Raw genomic sequence first — 23,930 nt, forward strand, 5'->3', positions numbered from 1 at the left:
GAACCCATGCTCTAGTGTACATGCATGCTATTGTTATTTGTACTGTGGTAATATCTAGAAGCCCATCATGCACTAGACATCCACTGTGCTAGGGGCAATACAAACACAGAACCCAAAAGATGGTGCCTGCCCCAAGCAGCTTACAATCTAAGATATGATTTGTATCCAGTCTGTAGGAAGCAGCACACATATCCTGATTTAGACAGGCCCTCTAGTCTATTGTGATCCCCATAGCCAAGTCAGCTCTAAAATTTCTTCATATACCTCTGTTGCCAAATCCTAAAGATTTTATTTGATGTTTGCGGCACCCTTGACCTGAGTGGCAGATTTGACTCAGTAAGAACTGAAGGATTTGATCCCTGAATAATAAATCCAGAGAGCTGAAAATGGCAAGATGCAGTATTACATGCTCACATATATGAGTAGCACAATGGTGTTGGTAGGGTGACTGGACACAGCTGCATGAAACACAAGCACATCAGTCCCCTGCTCTAGGCTAGGCCCAAGGGATTGCTGTGCTTACTGGGACTTAAGTGAATCTTCCTTCTGCAGAGTCTGGAGACCTGGAACCGAGCAGTAAAGCCTCTCTCAGGACCCCTCAGTAGCTTGTGTATTGGACGCAGGCTTGGGAGGGTAACGATTGAACCTCCCACAATGGCCCCACACTCCCATTCTCTTCCCTCTCTGAGGCACACAGGTAGTGGGGAAGCTAAGAAGAGCTGCCTCTAGAGCACTTTGCAAGCTGCGAGTTTCAGAGAGGACAGGAGTTTACTTTGAACCCCACCGGCACTGCCCGTTTCTGGCAGGGTGAAGATGGATGGATACAAGGCTCAAGGATGGAGCATTGCAGGGCTCAGACTACATTAGGCTTTTATGAAACCAAAGTCTCCCCCAACCTGAGGCACTAAGGAACACATTACATTGCTGGTTTCACTTTATATGCAGGAATATTTTGCCACCACCTTGGTTGCATGATTGATTTTTCCACACTATTTCTGTCTGGAACAGACCTCCCCAAGTCCCAGATTCCTCCTAATTATGTCTTACAAGCATCAGAAAAGTCATTCTGGGGAAATTAATTGAATTGGTTTGAAAACTCCAGGATGGTCTCAACCCACTCTAGTTATGGGCATTAGCTAACACTTAAGGCAGGAAAACTGTATCTGAAACCTCCATAATAGCACGCATTGTGAATAATGTCCAAAGGCAGCAATTAATTCAGAGCAGACACAGGTTACAATGGCAAAGCTGCTGTAAACACAGTTACAGCAACAGCAGAGAGAAATGTCCTGCTCTCATGGTACAAATCACATCACTCTGAAACTATGCAGCCACTGCCCTTCAAACAATAAATAGCAGCTGATGTATAAAATGTTCAGCTGATTGTACAGTGATACAAAATGCTTAGAGTTTTACTCAATTGCCACTAGCAGCTCAACCCTGAGGGATGCTGGCAAAAGGAAAACAGCGGTAGCATTGATCCGCCTTAGTCTGTAACTCTAGCACAGAGCGGAATGCAGAGAATTGCCATGTGCAGATTTGTCCTGTGATGTGTGAGTGGTGACATTTCTATTACGGCCTAAAGTTCATTTTCTCAGATAGTTCATTATCTTCGCCTCACTAAACACACAAAAACATTTCAGAAGTGATAGATTTCGATGTCAAATGTGACATTCCCTTGGGCCTTATGGGGATAGAAACAAAATTAAAATTAAATTAATCAGATTTTGTGAAAAAATAACTAGTCACGTTTATAAGTGTCCACTTGCTGACAACACCTGGTTGCATATTTAAAACATTCTTGGGTCCTTTTGTCTTGGTATTATGTCGCAGGAACCCATGTCAGAGTCCTCTGTACCAAGTAAAAATTAAAATGCCAGAAGGCAGAAATAACATACAGAATGACAATCAATAGGGCACAAGCCTCGGAAAGCATTTACTTGTCATTTCAATGCTATGTTTTAATATCAGAAATGTTTTGTGACTTGAAGGATGGCTCCTTAGAAGCACATAGGTTGTTGGAGTCGTTCTAGTCACGTGGCAGATCTCAAGTTAACAGCCTCTCTCCTATTGCTTCTGCTGCGCCCCCTGCAGTTCTTTCCCAAGCATTTCACAAATTCTGCCTCCTGTTCTGCCTTGAGGAGGTTCGTAATCTATCATGTAGCGGGACCGTGCAGTCGGTTTGAATGGAGGGGGTTCCAGCTCAGGCTGGTGTCCAGGAAACCAATGAGGTTCTCGTTTAAATCCTGAAAGCAGAGAGGAGAAAAGAGATGAGTTAAAGGCAAAGCAATGAGAAGGCTATTGTGAGATACTCAAGGCAGACCCAACCTCTACCAGCCTATAGTGAAGCTGAACACGGGTTGCAGGGAAGGCAGTGCAAGACACAACCATATATTATGCACTCTTGGCCACTTGGGTTTTCTCATTATTCCTGGAAACACTGCTTTATCGGCATAAGATTTTGAAAACACCTAAGTGCTATCCCAGCCTAGGACAGGAAAGCCAAATAATCCACTCAACAGCTCTTTAAACACTGCCAGTTTTACAGGAGTATTATGGAGCTTTCCCACCTTATTCTGAAGCATCAGGTATTGGCCATGGACAAAGATGGGACATAAGAGTAGACAGAATTATAGTTTGATTTGATGGGACCACAGATTGGGTACTACAGGCCAGATGTGTTCTGACACACACAGGAGGCAGGAACTAGACTAGATAGAGTTGTGATTTGATCTGTTCTTGTAAATCCAGTTCCCAACCCACATCTCTCCCAAAAGGGTATGTGGCCCATAATGTCATTATTTTTATCCATTATGCTTTAATCTGATGATACTGAAAGCATGTTCTGCTTTAAAAAGGTATACCCATACAAACACTCCTCTAGTCCCTTCTACAACATCATGTGAATGGTGAGAGTTTAGCAAAATGTCCCTAACTGGAGCGAAACATCTTCATAGCCTTCAATCACAATCAGAAAATGAGACTGAACCGGGGCATGAGCTGTCTTCTGCAAAGATGTTTGTAAGTGTCTTGAAAGAAAGCTAGGAGCAACAACAAGGATTCTGGACTAAAAGCAGCACATTTAACTTGGATTAGGAACTTTAGCCTCAGTCTGAAGACTATAAAGCGAGCACCTGAAATACAAACACCACAGACCCGGGGGGACTGGAAATATGAGCTCCCATTTAAATCGAGGGGCATGACTCAACAGCGAGTGAAACTCTTTTTTCTTCCCTGTGCACGTGACTGTCATTTAAAAACATCTTTTAAGCTACTGTACAGATCAAACTGACTACACTGTAGTTCTGTGCACCTACTTCTTGAGCCGTGATGCCTTTCCTTGTTGTAATCTGACGAATATATGGATTCAAAGTAGTGATCATACTGAAAAGAAAAGCCCATGTTTAGTGCTGCAAAACAAATAAACAAACATCTAAAAAACAAACAAACCCATGCTGTTTGTCAATCAGTTAAAGGAATAGCCGTCTCACTAAAGCATCTGAAATCATAATACAGTACCTCTTCTGGGTAATGTCAGGCCACTGCACAACTGACATGCCTGTAGCTTGGGTCATGTGAATGCCAAGGAGTCCAGTGATATGCTGAGGGGGAAGACCCACAAGTCCCAACTAGGCAGAGCTCTGGCCTGGGAAACATTGCTGAGTTATGAGTGGCTCCGACCATGACACAAAATGACTGCAATGGCTCTGTTGAGTAGTAACTGAAGGGCAGAATTTGCACAGTAACTTTGTGGTTAAACAGCCCTACTGACACCAATACCCTGGAGTAACCAGGAGAGGAGGGAGAACAGTTGGAGAACAGCCCTTAAGTCACTCCTTAGGGACAGGACATTAACAACAAAGGAAAAAACAGCAGGAGCCAAGTGAAAATGAGGTGAATGGAGCTGAGAATGGTCAAAGGACTGAGAGTTGAGTGAGTCTGGGCCTTTTTAGGGATGGATTAGAGGTTGGGTGTTAGGGAACAAAGGGAATTTCTCAAATTCTTGCTCCCTGCTAATAGGTTCAGCATAGGGCAGTGGTCTCCAAGCTTTTTAAGCATGAGATCACTTTTTGAATTGAAGTGCAATCGAAGATCTTCCTCGCACCCAAATACCCTCGTCCCACCTCCTTTGTGCTCTGTCTCCGAGGCCCCATCCCGGCTCACTCCATCCTCCCTTCTTCCCCCATCCTCCCTCACTTTCATCAGGCTGGGGCTGAGGTGCAGACTCTGGTCTTGGATTAAGGGATCTGGAGTGCGAGAGGGGCTCTGAGCTTGGGGCAGGCAGTTGGGGTGCAGGAGGGATGCTAAGTACAGGCTCTGGGAGGGTGTTGGGATGCAGGGGTGCTTGAAGCAAGGGCAGGGACTTGGGGTATATGAGGGAGTGCACGACTGGGGTAGGGTTTTGGGATGTGGGCTCCGGCTGGGCCCTGCTGACCACAGGTGGCTCCTGGGTGGCAGTGCAGTGGGGCTAAGGCAGGCTCACCCTTGCCCTGGCCCTGCACCACTCCCAAAAGCAGCCAGCAAACTCCCTCCATCCCAAGCCCTGTTGTGTCCCCTCTCTGCTCTGTAGAAATAGGATACAGAGTGGGAGGGAGAGCACCCTGACATCAGCATCCTCCTCTCCCTCTCTTGCCCAGAAGCAGGAGACTCCTGAGGGGACAGCTCCAAGGCAAAGGGCAGGAGCTGCGCAGTAGTGCGGGGAAAGGCAGCTACGTGTTGGCACTTGACAGCCTCTTGGCTGAACCAGTCAGGATCACCTGTCAGAGGCTCCAAGATCTACCAGTAGATCCCGATCGACTGGTTGGTGACCACTGGCGTAGGGCATACAGTGAATGAAAGAAACTGTACAGATGGAAATTCTGACAGTATCCGCTATTTCACTTGTAGAGGCCACTAGAAAGGACTGGAGGAACAAAGTTTGTACCTGGGAAGGAAGCGGTTTGGGCTGTGAGATTTTCCGGATATCATACCGCTCCTGGTTCCAGTTCCCCAGAAGGGTTTTGTTGGAGTAAGCGTCCTCATTGGTGGTGCATCTCCAGCCATACTGACTGAACTTGGAAGTGCTGTTCCAGTCTGTCCACACTTCTGCATGGCCGGTGGCATGCATCAAGGAACCATGGTGAGGGTTATAGAAACACGACAGGGACATCATCTAGGAACAGAAACCCAAAACCACATTGGGCACGTCCCTGATCTCTGAAAAGCCAAACTGAAAAGATGTTCCCTACCCTCCCAGCAGCTGGGCATGGTGCTTCCAATCCTTCACTTAGCACAAGAGCATGCCATTATTTTTATTGATACAAAAATGGTGGTGTGTGTGTAAAATATCTTCCTTACTGAGATTATAATATTTAGTTCTTTTCAGATTCACCACGCTTCACAGACTACTCTAGACCCTTCAGAACAGTATTATTCTCATATTCCCGAAGGCCACAAGGAGCTCTCTGAGCTGGGATTAGAATTTGTGATCTGCAAACTCTATGCCATCTGCCCAGACCATACCTTTTTCCTATTTGAAGTTTTTTACTGTTATTATTCGAGTGATTCTTAACAAAGTTTCCTTCCACAGAATAGCAAGTAGAAGGCTATACAAAATAGAATGGCAGACAGTAACTGTGTTGCTATTATAAAATCAATTCTTGTTACGCTGTGGAATCCACACAGAAAGCTTTAAGTACCAACATATATGGCTAGACCGTCCTCCTTCCAATTGGAATTATAGTTTTTATAGGCACAGACTGCTGGAATCTGCCAGGGCTCTGCCTCTACCTCTCAGGGAGAAGTCTTTGGATCTTTCCTTATAAAAGTGAATAAGAGTGGCGTGGAGGGCCGGTCTTAATTCAGGCAGCAGAATTTCAACCCTGGAGAATTTTAGTCTTTGTAATTAATGAGCAAGAGCATCCTCAGAACTGTAAAATACACAGATGGTATCCACAGCGTTCAGGGCAGGGACCTTGGCATATGGCTGAAGATTTCAAACATCCCAATGTTTGGACCCTTTTATAGAGAAAAGAGGTTTTGGAAATAGAAAATGAAACATTATTGTTACCATTTATTTGTAAGGGTGTTGGCAATAGACTCAGCTCCACACAAGATACAAAGGAAGACACAATCCAATACCTGGGCACCCTGTGAACACAGCTGGAGGCCCAAAGGCCTTGATCTTGCACTGATCTTCACTCGAGTGCTTAACGATTCCTGAGCCGCTCCCCCCATCCAACTGTGAGCTAAACTTTTCAGAGATGGGTTAGTACAAGGGAAGGAAAATGCTGGCCCACGGGCTGGATCCAGTCCGCCAGGGTCAGCCCATGGCAGGCCCTCACACAGCTGTATTTACCTGTGCCTTCGCAGGTACGGGCGATTGCAGCTCCTGTTGGCTGCAGATCATCATTCCCAGCCGATGGGAGCTGTAATCGCCCATACCTGCAGGGGTGCAGGTAAATAGAGTGACAGTGGCCCGCCCGTGCTAACCCTGGTGAACTGCTACCATTTTATTGCCCACCTCTGGATTAGTATCCGAGGGTATGTCTACACTACAGCATTATTTCGAAATACGTTATTTTGAAATAACGTGTCTACACACAAAATGTATTTCGAAATAGCTTTTTACTATTTCAAAATAGTGCGTTCACACTGATTGGAAGCTGAATTGCATTTAAGGCCAGCCGGAAATGGGTCGGGAAGGGCATCAGGTCAGAAGTTACCTTGTTGCCAGGGCGACCAGCAGGGCACCCTGAGAAGGGCTGGAGGTCTATTTGGAAATAACGTCTACACAGCGCTTATTTCGAAATAGCAATTTTGAAATTGGCACTATTCCTCGTGGTATGAGGTTTACCAATTTTGAAATAAGCCCTCCGCTATTTCGAATCAATTTCGAAATAGCAGTTGGCTTGTGTAGATGCTAGGAAAGTTATTTTGAAATAATGGCTGTTATTTCGAAATATCTTTGCTGTCATACCCTGAGATTCTTGGAAGAAGGAAGCTTTAAGAACAGGGCTGGTCTTACCACGAGGCTAACTGAGGTGGCAGCCTCAGGTGCCAGACTGGGGGGGAGGGGCGCCCCTAGGACCAAGAGTGTAGAAAATTGTGTCTGCTGCTGGTGCATATGTAGGTAGCAGAGCAGTACCATGAGAGGAGCAGAACAGGAAGAAGGCAGAATTGAGACCTTTCAAAGTTTTGGCCCAAGCAAGGGGGCATGGGAGCGTCATTTGAGCTCCCCGCCTCAGGTGCCAAAATGTTGTGGGCCAGCCCTGTTTAAGAAGGAATCTGAAGAATGCATGGAGGGTGAATTTAAAAAGGAAATAATTCTAAAATAGTCTATGAACAGAATCAGGTAGCCTAATGTTTTCAAAAGAACACTATAAAGGATCAGGCTGAGATCAGGAGTCAAGGGAGACAAGGATACTAGCCCCTTACAAAAAATACCTCAGTCTCCGTGGACTCTGATGGGCCCAATGACATAAGACTCTCCTCCATGGCACTCAACTGTTCTGGAATCACAAACCCCGAGTCCTACCCTTAGCTATGCAGTTCGTCAGGAGTCTTAGGCAAAAATTCCACACAGGAACCTCAGCACACTTGTGTGGATGTGAGTGCAGTAACTAGACTGGACTGGTGGAGCGGAGGCAGCCAGAAATACTGATCTGGTCCTGTTTATGAGCTCATTCCTCATCATCAACTAGTGCTGATGTCACCAGCTACCATGAAGCTGTGAGGTGAGACATTGGTAACACTTTCTGTTTACTGAAAGCTTTTGAGAGTAGATATTGCCATAGCAATGCAACTAGACATTTAGCAATGACTAAACATTAAATAGGTGTATAAAAGCTACCCTCATGGGCAAACAAATCAGCCATTATTGCTCAGTAGCTACCTCCATATTCATTACAAGGCCTTCTACAGTCAACACACTGTCCCAGTAAAATAAGTGATCCATGCTACACTCCTCACATAGGGTGATTCTTCTCAAAATAACGAACTCTGGATCTGATCCAAAGCCCATTAAAATCAGTTAAAAGACTCCCAATGATTTCAGGGGACACTGGATGAGGCCCTATACGAAGAAAAGCTCTATTTATCTAAGGCCAAACATGTATGATTTTAAGATGACTTCTGTATTATACAACAATTACTACACTGAAAAGTGAATGTATGTACAGGGCTTTGAGGCTGAAACGTTCCCTCTAAGGACTATTGTTTAACCAAATCCAAAATGCATACTGGTATAATGTTTAGATGACAACTTAAAATGCTGAATATTCTGGAAATGCAAATAATTAATTGCCATGTTTTATGAGATACACTTAATAGCAGGAACAGTAACATACTGAGCTACCCAATGAACTGGGAAAGGAGGCTACGAAATATTCCTCAAAAGCCAGGTGGCCAAATTAAAGTTACAATGAGAAGGGAACTGTAGTACAGTTTGGTTTGTTTACAGCTATCATGTTAACAATATTACTTGAATGGAGAGTTTTGTGCTGAATGTTCCAGTTGTTTTTGTAAAGAAAACAAATAAACAATTAATAAAACAAAAACTGCGCAAAAAACAAAAACTGCGCAGTGGAAGAAAACAAACACTTTAAGTAGCCACAAGCACCTGAGTCACTATGGAAGGGGTGAGCAAAAATTAGGCCCAGGGGCCTGAGCCAACAGTCCAAGCATTTCTCTCCCCCACACCCAGCTGATTTAGAAGAGGGTGCATGCCTACAGCCAACTGCTGTGGTCAGCTGCCCCTTCCCCCACCTTGTTCCACCCTGCAGCAGAGTTGCTCCCAGGATTCTCCTGCTAGCTGTGCAGAGGGGAGTGCTGAAGTCAGGGTGTCTTCCTGCCCCTGCACCCCATCTTTGCAGGGCAGGGATTGGGGAGAGAGTCACACACAGCAGCACTGCTTCACTTTGAAGCATGGATGGATGGTAAGTGACTCAGAGAAGTGCCTGTCTTAAGAGGCACTGAACTGTTTCTAAGCTTTCAATGCTCCTGCTTTCTCTCTCTCTCTCTCTCTCATACACACAGGCTTCCCCCCCCAATACCTCATCTCTGCAGAGCAGGAGAGGGGAGCAACAACTGAGCAGGAGTGCTTTCCCTGTCTTAAAGAGTCAGCACATGGCTTCTCTCAGAAACTTAACCAGCAGCAGCCAGGCACACAAACTCTATGTCACTGTCTGTCACACACTTGCAGTTGGTGCCGCTGTACCTGTGCCATACACACACACATTGCCGCACATACTCTCCCATCTCTGCACCGCTCCCTCAATCTGTGTCACAAAGTCTATCTTTTCCACACTCACTTTCGCTCTCTATAGCCTCCAGTCCCTCCCCTTCCACCCAAAGCCCTACCCCTTCTGTGGGGCCAGCCCATGACCACATACCAAAATTCATGAAGTGTCCCCTGCGAAAATTATTGCCCACCCCTGCACTATGGCCTTGTCTATGCTACCTCCCCCCCCCCCCCCCAATCGATCTAACCTATGCAACTTTGGCTATTCAAATAGTGTAGCTACAGTAGACCTACTTACTGCAATGTCTTCTATGTTTCAATGGACGGGCCTGTTCTCCTTTCTATTCTTCTAGTCCTGGTGGAGTACTGGAGTTGACAGTAGGGACGTAAAGGGTTAACGGGTTACTTGTATTTGCCTTATCTGCATGCTTATTGGAGTAACCAGTGCCCAACCAGAGCAGCCCGCCCCCCATGGCAGGCTCAGCCCAGCCTGGCTGGAACAACCTGCATGCAAGAGGGCTGCACCGGCAGGCCGGTTAACCAGTTAAACACACAGTTGTCTTGCACTATTAGAGTAGAACATACAACCTCTGTATACAATGAGACTAGCACAGCACGGTGCCCTCCTATGCACCCCCCCCTTGCACGGAGAGCCTGGCAAACGTTGCACAGCTGGCCACTCTTGGTGCACTTCTCCTTGCACAATAATAATCGCATGCTCAGTGCACAGGGGGCCACTCTCCTATTCATCCCACTTGCACGGTGAGCACTGCACACTCAATGCACAGCGGGGTGCTCTCCTTTGCACTCTCCCCCCCCTTTGCACTGTGAGCACTGCATGCTCAATGTGCACCCCCTCCCCCTTTGCACGGTGACCACTGCACACTCAATGCATCGTGGGGCGATCTACGTTACACATACCCCATTGCCCAGTGTGCACCGCACGCTTGTTGCACAGCGGGGCGCTCTCCTTTGCACCCCCCTTTGCACAGTGAGTGCTGTACGCTCAATGCATCGTGGGGCGATCTACTTTGCACACCCCCTTGCCCAGTGTGCATCACACGCTTGGTGCACAGCGGGGCGCTCTCCTTTGCACCCCCCCTTTGCATAGTGAGTGCTGTACGTTCAATGCATCGTGGGGCGATCTACTTTGCACACCCCCTTGCCCAGTGTGCATCACACGCTTGGTGCACAGAGGGGCGCTCTCCTTTGCACCCCCCCTTTGCACAGTGAGTGCTGTACGTTCAATGCATCGTGGGGCGATCTACTTTGCACACCCCCTTGCCCAGTGTGCATCACACGCTTGGTGCACAGCGGGGCGCTCTCCTTTGCACCCCCCCTTTGCACAGTGAGTGTTGTACGTTCAATGCATCGTGGGGCGATCTACTTTGCACACCCCCTTGCCCAGTGTGCATCACACGCTTGGTGCACAGCGGGGCGCTCTCCTTTGCATACCCCCCGGTGCCCAGTGAGCACCGCGCGCTCCCCTGCCTCCCGCGCCCGGGCCCATCGCGACAGCAGCGCGAAGCCCGGCTCAGGGGAGCAGAGCGCGTGTCGCGGCGGCTACAGCGCGCGCGCTGGGGCGGCGGTGCCCTCACTAAGCATGGCGGCCGCTGGCTTCAGCCCGCGCGTCCCCGCGAGCGGCAGGGGAGCCCGGCGCGCGGCTGCCCGAGCGAGGCATGGCGGCCAGAGGGGCCCGGCAGCGGTCGAGGGGAGGCGGCGGGGAGCCGGCCCGGCCGCGGGAGGAGGCGCCGGGCTCGGAGGAGGCCAAGGCGGAGTAGGTGCCGCGCGGGCAGGGCCTGGCGGTGGGGGGCGGCGCGCGCTGCTGGCCTGTCCCCAAGGGGCGGGGATTGGGCCCGCCAGCCCAGCACCTGCCCGGCCCATTACCCGGCGGGGGGGGAGACCGGCCCGCTGGCCCAGCCCATTACCCTGGGGGGGGGAGAGACCAGCCCATTACCCTGGGGGGGAACCAGCCTGCTAGCCCAGCCCATTACCCTGGGGGGGGGGAGAGACCAGCCCATTACCCTGGGGGGGGGGAGCCCAGAGCCTGCTAGCCCAGCCCATTACCCGGGGGGGGGGAGTAGACCGGCACGCTGGCCCGGCCCAGCCCATTACCCGGGGGGAGACCAGCCCGCTGGCCCAGCCCATTCCCCAGGGGAGGGGGGAAGTAGACCAGCCCGCTAGCCCTGCCAATTACCCTGGGGGAGTAGACCGGCCCGCTGGCCCAGCCCATTACCCGGGGGGGGGGGGGAAAGAGACCAGCCCGCTAGCCCAGTCCATTACCCGGGGGAGGGGGAGTAGACCGGCCCGCTGGCCCAGCCCATTACCCGGGGGAGGGGGAGTAGACCGGCCCGCTAGCCCAGTCCATTACCGGGGGGGGGGGGCACTAGCTAGCCAGCCAGTCAGTCACTGAGGGGGTGGTTGGAATCGGCCATGGCTTGGACTATGGGGGGGGAGCCCAGCCTAATAGCTCAGCCCAACACCTGGGAGGGGGAACCAGGCCCACCAGTCCAACCCATCACGTGGGTGGGGTGGGTGGGTGAGGTGTGGGCCATCAACTCAGCCCATCACTCCGCGGGGGTGGGAGGAGGAACCCAGTCCGCCAGCCCATCCCACTGCGGGGGGAAGAGGTTAGTGTGCCAGTCCGTCACCCTCCCTAAGGAAAGGGGAACCCAACCCGCCAGCCCGGCGCCCAACCTGGGAAGGGGGAGCCTGGCTTGCCAGTCCATCATCTTGGGGGGAATCTGCTCTGGGGATGGCATGGACAAGGTGTAGAGTAGGCACCCTACCACCTGGTGAGAGAGCTGCAGATAGAGGGCACATAGAATAACCTTCTTGGTGCTTGATGAAGATATCTTGAAAACATCCATGCAGTAGTGGTGTAGCTGTGTTTGTCCCAAGATGTTAGAGTAACAAGGGTGAGGTAGTATCTTTTAGACCAACAGATATTACCCTACCCAAATAGGCTTCCTATAAAGGGAGAGACCTGTCAGACTCCAAAGCCTCATGGGGCAACCCTATGTAGGTTGGGATTGTTAAACACTAGCAATGGCTTTGCTCAGACTTGTTTAACATTACAGAATGGTTGCTCCACAGCCTAGCTCTAGGCACTTCTTGTACCAGAAGGACTCAATGAGTATTTGCTGAACTGGTCGCATTTGTCTGGACTCAGGGCATCCTTCACGTACAACTGTTGATATGCCATGGTGGCGTGTGTGGTACAAGGACCCCAATAGGATGGACTCCGTGACATCAAAACTAGGTTTGATCTGTAGCAAAGCATAACAGTAGTAATGAAAACAAACAAAACACCCAACAAGTAGAGCCTTTGGCCATGTACATTTCCTCAGTATGGTTTAAAACGCAGGTGTAGCACTTTGTGCCAAGATGCCATACAACCTCACTGCCTAAACAGGGCAGGGTTGAGTAAATGCTGGGATGGGGATTCAAGGGGTGTAAAGATGATCCAGTGATTTGGAGACTTGGATGCAAGTCTCTGCTCTGCTGCAGTCTTCCTTTGGCAAGTCACTCAGTTCCTCTGTGCTTAAATCCTCCCCATGGCTAAGTCTACACTCACGGCTTCTTGCACGAGTAATATGCAAATGAGGCTAAGCGTGGAATATCGCTGAGCCTCATTTGCATACCTAATGAGCCACCATTTTTTTAGAAGAGGCTCTTGTGCAAGAAGGAGCGTCTACACTGCCCCTTCTTGCGCAAGAAAAACCCTCTTGTGCAATGCCGTTACACCTATTACTTTTCAGGAAGAACAACATTGCGCAAGAGGGTTTTTCTTGTGCAAAAAGGGGCAGTGTAGACAGTCCTTGCGCAAGAGCCTCTTCTGAAAAAAATGGTGGCTCATTAGGTATGCAAACGAGGCTCGGCGATATTCCACGCTTAGCCTAATTTGCATATTACTCACGCAAAAAGCCGCGAGTCTAGACTTAGCCGTGGGGAGGATTTAAGCACAGAGGAACTGAGTGACTTGCCAAAGGAAGACTGCAGCAGAGCAGTGACTTGCATCCAAGTGGATGATTCCAAACATAGCCCAAATGTTTATCCTGTTTTTTGTCAGGATAAATGTATTAAGGATTGTGAATTGTTCTGATACAAAAGTGATAGGGTCATATACATACATAAAATAGAGTGAGGAAAATGTCTCTAAAGGGTCCCAGGTTTGGTGAGGGTCAGTTAAACCAAGTAACTGTCTAAGAAGCAACATTTATTCGACATGTGGAAGGATAATACAACTTGAATTTAAATGTAATGAACAAGATGCTTGCCGTGAGTAGAAGCAGGATGTAAAGGAGGATCTGAAAGGAGGATGTAAAGAGCTGGAGACTTACAGTATGATTCAGTGTTCCCTCTAATTTTTTTCCATCCATGTGTGGAATCATTTTTTTCTGTGCATTGAGGCATGTGTGGATGTGCACCACCAATAGAAACACATGCTGCCAGCTGTGGGCGCTCTGCTAATCAGTTGGACAGAACCTGAATCCCAGCTGGGTGGCCACCCAAACATTTACCTTACAGGGGACGCTGGTGTGTTTTAAGGATTCTGAAGAGGGAGTACAAACATGCAGTTTCAGGTTTTTCATTGCTTCCCTGAGTATCTTCACTCCCTTTCTGTGTTTTATTTTGTTCTTTGTCACCTTGCTGCTCTTTATCCTGTTACCTTATCTGATATCATCCAGTCCAGTAAGTCCTGGCACTCTTTACTCTTTATTAGGCCAGCCGGGACCAAGGCAAGCCAGGTCTGGGCACCGGAAGGATCCACAGCTTTCAAGTGTCTCATCTCAGCCCGATTCTGCGCTGCCCTCTTGAGTAACATCTCTGATTGTGATGAGACGTTTAACTACTGGGAACCAGTGAGTGGCTTCTCCTCCTTACTAGAGGAATTTGGGTTTTTGTAATTGGTCTGCACAGATTCTTGTTATGAATTTGCCTACAGCTGCCTCATGCTGATCTGTATCCTCAACATATCAGTCAATTTATGCGATTGTTTGCTAATGGCTAAAGCAAAAACAAGTCCTCCTTTTAACCTGTATTTTTTTAATGGCATTTGTAGATGCACTACCTCGTATATGGGAAAGGGTTCCAGACTTGGGAATACTCTCCAGTCTATGCCATACGCTCCTATGCCTACCTGTGGCTTCATGCATTGCCAGCCTTATTCCATGCTAGAGTTCTACAGACAAATAAGGTAAATCATTCGTGTCAAAATTTTCCTTGTAAAAAATCATCTGGAAGCAGTTGTTTGATAAACAGGGCATCAGAATTCTTATTTAGTGTGCTTGTGCATGCACATAGATGTCTACATGGGTGCAGAAGGAGTATGATTAGTAGGGTTTGTGAACCGAAGACAGGCTAGAAGATGTGTGAAAGGTGCATCTTGAACATATTCAGGCCAGATCGCAGACCATGACATAAAGACTGAGCATTTCAAAGCAGTGTAAGGGGGTTTAGTCACAAGCCTGTTGTTAAACTTCATGGAAGATGTATAGCTGATTTTACTAGTATGCTCTGGAAATTTCATCCACTATTGCTTTGGCGTCCCTGCCATGGTTAGTATCTTTTTTTTTAAACACTTAATTTTAAAAATCAAAATACAAATGTCAGTATGGTGCACTAATCATACAACACCTGATAACCTGCAGGGATGAGAGAGTGAAAAAGAAGCATTTATAAAAAACATGTTGTTAGGGTACCTATCTGCCACACCCCTTAGGTGCTCTTGTGTGCATGTGTTTTCACTAGGCAGACAGAGCACGTGAATATTTGGGATAGCTTTCCTTTGTAGTGCTGAAGTTAAAACTTCATTTCTCAGGACTTGAAAAAGAAGGCAGGCTAGCCCAAGGCCTAGTTCAGTGGAGTCATTTCTTTTTCAGCGTTTTGCCAAAAACGACTTGGTGTCAAAGGGCCAGATTCTGTGCCTTTCAAGTCAGTGGGAACTCTGACATTGATCTCAGTGGGTGTAGGATTATGCACCACGTTACATGGACTTTGGCTCCATCGTTTAATAAGTAGATCTTGTGGGGTTCTCGCTATGGAAGTAGTTACTCCATAGTGCCTTAGCCTTTCTAGTTTTGCTCCACTGTTTACCAACAGGCACTTTGGTTCCCTCTATAAATTCAGTTTCTGACTCTGAATGTTTCTTCTAGGTTCTTGTCTTTTATTTCCTGCGATGTCTCTTGGCCTTCCTGAGTTGCATTTGTGAGCTTTACTTTTATAAGTGAGTAGACAAAAGTAGTGGCTTAGCAAATAGCCCAGTATGAACAACATGGTTGTTGCCACTGACAATGAGGGATGAAAATATACCTAAAACCCATATAAAAATGCCTGACGTGGATTATAGTGCTTCACATTGAAAGCTGTCAAAATATGTATCCAGCAAAGATTCCTAGAGAAACATTGATTAGAATTCTGCCTCTGTGGACAAATTCTGCTCTGAGGTCCACTGAACATGTTTCAACTCAGCATTTGGCTCAGGCTGTGCGCACAGCTCTCCCAGGGTATGTCTACACTACCACCCTAGTTCGAACTAGGGTGGTTAATGTAGTCATACGGAGTTGCAAATGAAGCCCAGGATTTGAATTTCCCGGGCTTCATTTGCATAAAGCCGGGCGCCGCCATTTTTAAATGTCTGCTGGTGCGGACTCCGTGCCGCGCGGCTACACGTGGCACGGACTAGGTAGTTCAGACTAGGAAGCCTAGTCCGAACTACCTGGTCCGCACTAGCGGACATTTAAAAATGGCGGCGCCTGGCTTTATGCAAATGAAGCTCGGGAAATTCAAATCCCGGGCTTCATTTGCAACTCCGTATGACTACATTAACCACCCTAGTTTGAACTAGGGTGGTAGTGTAGACATACCCCCATTGACATCAGCAGAATTCCTGGGTAGGAAAATCAAAGCTGAGTTGTACTGGGTGTGTCAGAGGGGGGAAATAGGGGACTTGATTTTATGTAGGTGATTTCAGCTGAGATGCACTGGATAGCTTAAAATTTCAGTAGCATTCCTGTCTCCTTGCACTGTTGCTCCCATCTGAGGGGTTCCTTCAGTGGAGTTTGTACCTCCATAAAGCAGTAGCCTGAACATGCAATTAGCTGGTCTATATGGGAAGTCTCTGCCTGCCATTTCTCTTTGAGCCGTCGTTATCCCAGTTGGCATCTCCATTGGCTGCAGTCTTGAGTATGGCAGTGATCATGACTCTGGGAAGCCTTTGGTATGGGCTGCTCATGGCTAGCTTCTGTGACTGGTATAACAGGCCTGATATACTCTGAAATAGCAACTACTGGTGTAACTGTACCAGTGCAAACCCCTAGTTCAAATACTGTACCTTGGTGAAGCACATGTGGACACAGGATACTGAACTCAATGGGCCACAGGTCTGACTGAGTCTGGCATTTCCTGTCTTCCTGAGATTCGTACAAGTGCAACTTACCCTAGTGAAAGCCATCTGTACAGTAGGAGTTTGAACTGGTATAGCTGTACAAGGGGCTAAAATCCAAGTTTAGATCATCCATAATCCCTCCCTCTGTTTGTCTGTAGAGGCTGAAGAGTGAAAGCCATCCAGCTTGGGATTCCCAAGAGTGGCTTTCAGCTCTGTATAGAATAGCTATTGATTCGTGCAAAGAGTTTTTTTCTCGTGTTCACAGGAGATGTTTCCATGACTCTATGTCTGATTTTTCTCTCTGCTTTCCCTAGGGCCGTATGTAAGAAATTTGGGTTGCATGTGAGTCGGCTGATGTTAGCCTTCTTAGTTCTCAGCACTGGCATGTTTTGCTCAGCTGCAGGTAGGTTTGCTCCACGGCAGGTGGAGCTCCAGGAAAGCCTGGAAAGAAAAGTTCAAATGCAGGTTTTTTTTAAAAGCATTACCTTAAAATGTTCCCATAACTCTATGCCCTGTGCTTGACAATTGCTTTTCTGCAGACTTTTCTAATGGAATGTCTGTCCAAAGAGCAGCTGTTATTCCAGATGTGTACCACCTAACTTGAAAGTTTCCTGTCTTTATTTGTTTCTGTAGTTATCCCCAGTCTCAGTGGAATGACCCAGGCCTTTCAAATCCCCTTGCTCTCAAACTGAGTCTTAGTCATTCTGGGACTATTTTCCTTATATGTTTTTGATATTTCCATGTGGGCCAATGGGCCACTATTAACCAGGGAGAGAAAAGGTGACATTTTGTGTTAGCCTGGCATTATAATGTGCCTTGATTTCCCCTCCCCCCGATTTAAATGTTCTCTGCCACACCAACCCTTGTAACCTGCAATCCAGTCTTGTAAAACACTGGAGGTAGGTGTTGCGTGCATGTGAAAGGATGCTTTTTGCAAAAATGGTAGTTGGAAGTCATTCCAAGCAATGGCTTCTTGCATTTGATGATATGGCCTCAGAAGAAGAGGAAGTATCACAGCTAGATGATATCTGAGATCTTCAATTTTGCACTGCCTTTATTTGCAGTGGCTTTCCATCACTGTTCATGGAATTCTCATTCATTCCCTGTTTATTTCCCTGTAATTCCACTTGGTTCCTAGAGGATCATGTCCAGGCAATCTCAGTCTCTCTTTGCCCTGTGAGTACGTACATATAATTTTCACGATTAAGAAAGGACACAGATGATAGAGCAAGTGTTGTGGGTAATCAAACATCTGTAAATGTTGGCATTCTGGCTGGGCTGTCACTGTGGAATGTTGGCATTTATGAGCAAAGGGATCTTGGAGGAAATATTTCTAAGCTTAATCTTGGCAGAATAGAGTGAGAAGGCTCTTTACTGGAGGCCTTTTGATGTGAAATTCTGGTACTGTCAAAACCAGTGGGAATTTTGCCATTGGCTTCAGCATAGCTAGGATTTCATTCCCAGTGATGACAGCAGACTGTGCTCTGTCTATTACAGAGCATGAAGTTGACCCTATGCAGTGTTTTTACCTATGTGAAATCCTTACTGACCACTATTTTGTTTTGTTTTTGTAGCCTTTCTCCCCAGCAGTTTCTGTATGTATACCACAGTAGTTGCCATGACGGGTTGGTATATGGATAAGACCTCTATAGCCGTGCTGGGAGTGGCAGCTGGAGCCATTGTGGGTTGGCCCTTCAGCGTGGCTCTTGGGTAAGGAGAGGTTCTGTGCTTTTTAAGGCTGAGTGCCCACCTGTCTGGCTGGGAGGCTGTGGCACCGTTAGGAAAACCCTCCCATAACATGGTACATGTTACCCAGAGTCTAGGTGGCCTTTGTATATTATCTTCTCAGTGTAGTGCCGTGATGGGGAGTGGGCCACGTACAGAGGTTAATGTACTTGCTACGGAATGGGCTAGCCCAGCCTGGATTTCTAGCTTAGGCCTTCATGGGTCATGCTTTAATATCCAGAGGCCTCAGGTTTGATCCCTGCTGCTAAGCTGCTCACAACTGTCCTGTTAGATTGACTGAAACAGTCACCTTGGAAAAAGGAACCATTTGATGAAAGACTAGCAGGGAGAAAGTTCCTGGCTTGAAGCTAATGGGAGAGAGTTCCTCCTCCCATTAACTGTCTTCCTCGGCCTGTGGGAGGGGGGAGAGCAGGTAAGGACTTGCAAGTTAATGTGATTACTAAATTGAAGAGTGTCCCTGATGCAAATATTGTCTTTGCCAGGCTGCCTATTGCTTTTGACTTCCTGATCATAAAGCGGAGGTGGAAGAGCTTCCTGAACTGGTGTCTGGTTGCCCTGATCCTGTTTTTGGTAAGTTCCTGTAGTAAAACACAACAGGAGGAGCTGGGCTGGAGTTGTAGCAGAGGAAGGGCTCATCTGCAAGGAACATCCTTTCAGAAGAATTGCTCGGTGTCTGTTAAGGTTCTTATTAACAGCTTAATATTCTCACTCTCTGCTCTTAGGAACATCTCTGTGCCTAGTTCACGCCTCTCATTCTTACAGGTGATTTCAAAGACAGAGAAATTGTGTAGCTTCCATGCAATGAGCACATCACCTCTGAGGACTGACTTCCCCTTGCTGCTCCCAGAGGCCTTTTAGTTTCTACTTGTTCCTCCCCTCTCTAGCTGAATCAGTCTAACTCAGAACTTGAAAGTCAGTCTCGTGTGCCTGTAGAGAGGGTGCAGGGCAGATACAGTGCTTGTAACCTGATGCAGAGGGATGGAAAAAACATGCATCCTGGTGCTCAAAGCAGCACATGCCAATACTGGGTGCTGCTGCTGAATGCCCCACCCTAAAGGCTGGTGTGGTTAATGAGATGCTGCTCAAAACCTCTGCCTTTGACCTTCACTGTCCAGTCTTAGCAGGGCAAGGGAGTAGCAGGGGCATAGGAACCAAACTCCCCTTCTGCTCTCGGCATCTCCAGTTCATGCTGCATGAAGAACTGCGTAACCCTGTGTGCTTCTGGAAGAAGCTGTAGCACTGAAAAGCTATGACTGTCCTGTAGGAGCCTTGTCAGAGCCAGGCATCATGTACCTAGCATTTGTGCAGTATGGGGGGAGGGATAGCTCTGTTGTTTGAGCATTGGCCTGCTAAACCCAGGGTTGTGAGTTCAAGCCTTGCAGAGGCCATTTAGGGATTTGGAGCAAAAATTTGTCAGGGATGGTATTTGGTCCTGCTGTGAAAGCAGGGGACTGGACTTGATGACCTTTCAAGGTCTCCTTCCAGTTCTAGGAGATAGGCAATCTCCATTATATATAAAAAAAATGGGAGCTGGAAGGCTGTTTATTCTGTTACAAATATGGACACCACACAGTGATCAGGCCCTTGTTGATTGGGAGTTGGGAAAGCCACCAGTATTACATGCATTTTAAATGCTTTGTTTCAGGTCCCCTTGGTGATTGTTGATAGTTATTACTACGGGAAGCTGGTAATCACTCCTCTCAACATAGTTTTATACAACGTTTTCACATCTCATGGACCCGATCTTTATGGTGAGTGTGTTATGACAAACTATTGGGATGGATTGTGAGGGCTCATTTCATTTGTGGCAGATAAACTTGAAAACTAATGCTCTGAATTTCTGCGGGACAAACCCACGTGTTTGTGATCCGGTCTGGATGCAAGGACGTCCTTCAGACTTTTCCTCTGAGCTCACTAGTGAGGCAGTTCCTGTCTCTTGCCACTGGATGTCTCTCTTGAATCAGGAATGCTGCCCACGTTTTATATTTTTATATTTCCTGTTTGTTTTGCTGAATGCTAAACTAAGTTGCTTTCCGTGAGTTTCTAGCTTTTGAAGTCCTGGTGCATCACAGAGACCTCACAGGATGTCACAGCAGCCTACGCTTCACAGTAAAGAACTTTTAGCAGCGAACTTGTTGGAGATTCAATTTTACAACATTGTATTTTATTTGTGCCCAATTTTGTAAGTTTCACATGCTCCCCAAGGTGCAGTTATGTTTTCCTCTCCATGTTTCATGAGTGTTACTCAAAGTGATTGTTTGTAACAAAGCACTGCATGACTCATCATCTATCTGAATAATGTTGGTTACACTCTTAAACCAAAGCAAGACAGTGCTGGGGGAATGTTGGTATCAAATGTAATCCTGTTTGTGGCTTTCCCATCTCTCCCAGATGTGATGCAGAGATTGCAGCCTCTTACCCCTTTCACTTCTCATCAGTGTTTCATGAACTCATGGGTTCCATGCTGTGGTTTGGGGAATCTTCCTGCTTCTGTGGTAGTGCATGAGCTTTGCTGCCATTCAGCAGAAGAGGGTTAACCACAAGGGCTTTTGCAGGAATCTGGAGAAAGACAAAAGGTTAATTAATTCTGCATGCTGCTGTTTGTTAAGGAGTCAGATGGGCTTTGGCTTTCCTCTGATCGCTGTTTATTTCTCTCAGACATAAGAATTGCTCCTGACAAATGATAGACCTTGGCTGTGGAAGAGGAACAATAATAATGTTTAGTCAGATATAGCTCTTGTTTTCTTTAGAGCTGTTTAGGGAGCCTATAACACCCATTTGCTTTGTGGTTGGTATGATAAAAATCCAGATCAGAAGACTGAGGGACAGAATAGGGAAAGCAATTTGCTCAAGATCACAAAGGAAGTCGGTGGCAGAGATGGGGTTAGATTTTGATCAAGGTGGCAAAAATTCAAAACAGATCAAAGCAGATTTCTTCACACGAGGTGGAATTAGACTGTGGAACTGATTGACTCATGAAGATTTTGAGGCCTACACTTTAGCAATATCTAAAAATAGATTGAACATCAAGAACATCCCAAGTTGTCATAATTAATGATCACAGAAACTTTGGGAGGGTAATAAAACTTTTGATTTTAGGCCACTCTCTGTTAGAGACCTAATCGGGACCGAGGAGCAGGATTAGTGCTTGCCTGCCTAGTGGGCAGTTCTTACACCTTCCTCAGAAGCATTGGGTGCTGTCCAGTATGAGAGAGGAAGTTTAATAAGGACAAATGCAAAGTGCTCCACTTAGGAAGGAACAATCCATTTCACACATACAAAATGGGAAGCAACTGTCTAGGAAGGAGTCCTGCAGAAAGGGATCGAGGGGTCATAGTGGACCCACAAGCAAAATAGGAGTCAACAATGTGACACGGTTGCAAAAAAAGCAAACATGATTCTGGGATGCATTAACAGGAGTGTTGTGAGCAAGACATGAGAAGTTGTTCTTCCACGCTACTCTGCACTGATTAGGCCTCAGTTGGAGTATTGTGTCCAGTTCTGGGCACCACATTTCAAGAAAGATGTGGCGAAATTGGAAAGGGTCCAGAGAAGAGCAACAAAAATGATTAAAAGTCTAGAAAACATAAGCTGTGAGGGAAGACTGAATGAATCGGGCTTGTTTAGTTTGGAAAAAAGCCTGAGTGGGAACATGGTAGTGGTTTTCAAGTCTCTACAAGGGTGTCACACGGAAGAGGGAGAAAAATTGTTCTCCTTGGCCTCTGATGATGGGACAAGACGCAATGGGCTTAAATTGCACCAAGGGAGGTTTAGGTTAGACATCAAGAAAAACATCCTGCCTGCCAGGGTGATTAAACACTGGAATAAATTGTCTGGGGAGGTTGTGGAATCTCCGTCACTGGAGATATTTAAGAGCAGGTTAGATAGACACCTGTCAGGGATGATCTAGACCAGGGGTGGCTAATCTGCGGCTCACGAGCTGTATGCGGTTCTTCCCCCCACTCCTCAAAGTGCGGCTTGCGAAGCCTCCCCCAAGGCTCATTTAGCAGCCCCTGCGCCCCTAGAAACGGGCTGGGGCCATTGCACCTCTTCCCACTGTTGCCAGTGAGTGCAGAGGAGGGAGGGACAGATCTCTGCTGCCAGCACCAGCCCCTGGCACCGCTTGTCCTCTGGGCTGCATTGCTCGGGAGTAGGGGTGGAGAGAGGCGTGGCCTGGAGCAGAGGGGGGTTATCCCGACCATTCCCCGGTCTGGGGCAGGGGGGGGAAGGTGTCACGTGACTGGTGAGCCCCCAACCCATTTCACCATTTGCCTCTGGAGACTCCTATGTAATGGAAACTTAAGACTCTTTTTTAGTGCTGGGGTTGGGTTTGGCATGGGCCCATCCTGACCTTCCTACGCTAGCGTGCAAGCTATTTCCAGGGTCTTCTGGGAACCGATCCCTTCTGAAGTGTTTGTGCACAGAGATGCTTCATGTGAATAGAAGAGGCTTGGTGAAATGTCTGCCAAATGCTGTGTGACCAGGCGGGCGTCCTGCTATCTGTGTCGAAAGCTTTACAAAGTTTACTTGTAAGGAAAAATCACCACCCAGGGAGAGCCAACACTGACAGCATGTGCTGAGCCTTTTCTGCATTTTCCCAGCTTTTGTGGAAAGGGGATAAAAATCTACTAGGAGCTGATCTTTAGCATCAGGATTAAAGGCTTGTTCTAGGCTCCTTGTTTCTTGCCTTCCATCTTCTGCTATCACTGGAGTCTGTCGTGGAGTGGCTGGGACTTTAAGGATATGTCTGCACTGCAGTTCAACACCTTTAGCTGGCTCATATCCGCTGACTCGGGCTCACAGGGCTTGGGCTCTGTGAAATTAGTGTAGATGTTTGGGCTCAGGCAGGAGCCTGCATTCTGGGAATCTTCCCCCTTGCAGTTGTATGCTCCTCAGCCTGAGCTCCATGAGCCTGAGTCAAGCTGATATGGGCCAGTCGGGAGGTTAGTTGGAACGTAGCTCTTCCTTCTTTGAGAGATGTAGCCTGTTGTGTGAGCATAGGCTACATCCCTTCAGTGCAAAGTACCCGAGGGGGAGGCTGTTACACTCTGGGCAGACATATATGAAAGGGAACACTGGTACCCCCATTCTCCTTTAATTTGCTGCCTGCTCTATTTGCATTTTGATGCCACATCTATAAACGTGGTATCTGAACATGGTAGAGTATCTTCCTTGCTTACAAGCTGCAATCCTGCAGGTAAGAAGAGCAGGTTTTCCCCCTTTCCCCCCCTCTGATGGAGGCACACAATGTAGTGAATATTTCTACTGTCAGTTATCCTGAGTCCTGTGTCCGTGAGGACAGTGGCTTATATGCGGATATCACTGATGTGTATTCTTGAGGCTCTAAAAAGATGAACAGTTGGAGAGAATAATTAGCTGAGCAGTAAATTGACCCTGGCCCCGTGGATTTGTCTGATGTGCTGTCCCATTTATGTGATGAGCTTTTGTTGTGACTTGTCATGTGGTGACACTTGGGAAGCGTTTGGGGTTAGGTTCAGCCCTGAATGAATTCACTAGAGTTGCATCTGTTTGTTCAGCACCTCGTACAGTGGAGTTAAGGTCCATGATGCTACA

The 23,930-nt window shown here is 47.4% G+C and overlaps 2 protein-coding genes across 8 annotated transcripts in view; one reads left to right on the plus strand and one right to left on the minus strand.

Moving 5' to 3' along the window:
* Positions 1–1,912: 1,912 nt before the first annotated feature.
* CFAP68 (cilia and flagella associated protein 68) lies at positions 1,913–10,958 on the minus strand. 4 transcript variants are annotated; one of them, XM_075909438.2, is made up of 5 exons: positions 10,819–10,958; positions 9,519–9,586; positions 4,925–5,152; positions 3,318–3,384; positions 1,913–2,246 (listed from the first exon to the last, which is right to left on the minus strand). In XM_075909438.2, the coding sequence occupies exons 3-5, from the start codon at positions 5,150–5,152 to the stop codon at positions 2,068–2,070; spliced, it is 474 nt and encodes a 157-aa protein (XP_075765553.2). In that variant the 5' UTR covers positions 9,519–9,586; positions 10,819–10,958; the 3' UTR covers positions 1,913–2,067. The 4 variants fall into 4 exon arrangements, with proteins under 4 accessions (XP_075765553.2, XP_075765554.2, XP_025039469.2 ...); XM_075909439.2 differs by having other exon boundaries at positions 9,515–9,586; XM_025183684.3 differs by lacking the exons at positions 9,519–9,586; positions 10,819–10,958 and adding an exon at positions 7,517–7,672.
* Positions 10,868–23,930, plus strand: part of ALG9 (ALG9 alpha-1,2-mannosyltransferase) — a 113,914-nt gene continuing 100,851 nt past the window's right edge. For all 4 annotated transcript variants that reach the window (XR_012897711.2, XM_075909429.2, XM_075909428.2 and 1 more), the window contains exons 1-8: positions 10,868–10,997; positions 13,947–14,085; positions 14,286–14,420; positions 15,379–15,449; positions 16,925–17,013; positions 18,185–18,320; positions 18,839–18,926; positions 20,002–20,107. Coding sequence is in view for 3 of the 4 variants with exons in the window: in XM_075909429.2 (XP_075765544.2) it covers positions 10,900–10,997; positions 13,947–14,085; positions 14,286–14,420; positions 15,379–15,449; positions 16,925–17,013; positions 18,185–18,320; positions 18,839–18,926; positions 20,002–20,107 (862 nt within the window). In the remaining variant the exon portion in view is untranslated. The remainder of the gene's footprint in view (positions 10,998–13,946; positions 14,086–14,285; positions 14,421–15,378; positions 15,450–16,924; positions 17,014–18,184; positions 18,321–18,838; positions 18,927–20,001; positions 20,108–23,930) is intronic.

This window comes from Pelodiscus sinensis, chromosome 25 (assembly GCF_052426305.1).
Source record: "Pelodiscus sinensis isolate ZL-2025 chromosome 25, ASM5242630v1, whole genome shotgun sequence".
NCBI lineage: Eukaryota > Metazoa > Chordata > Testudines > Trionychidae > Pelodiscus > Pelodiscus sinensis.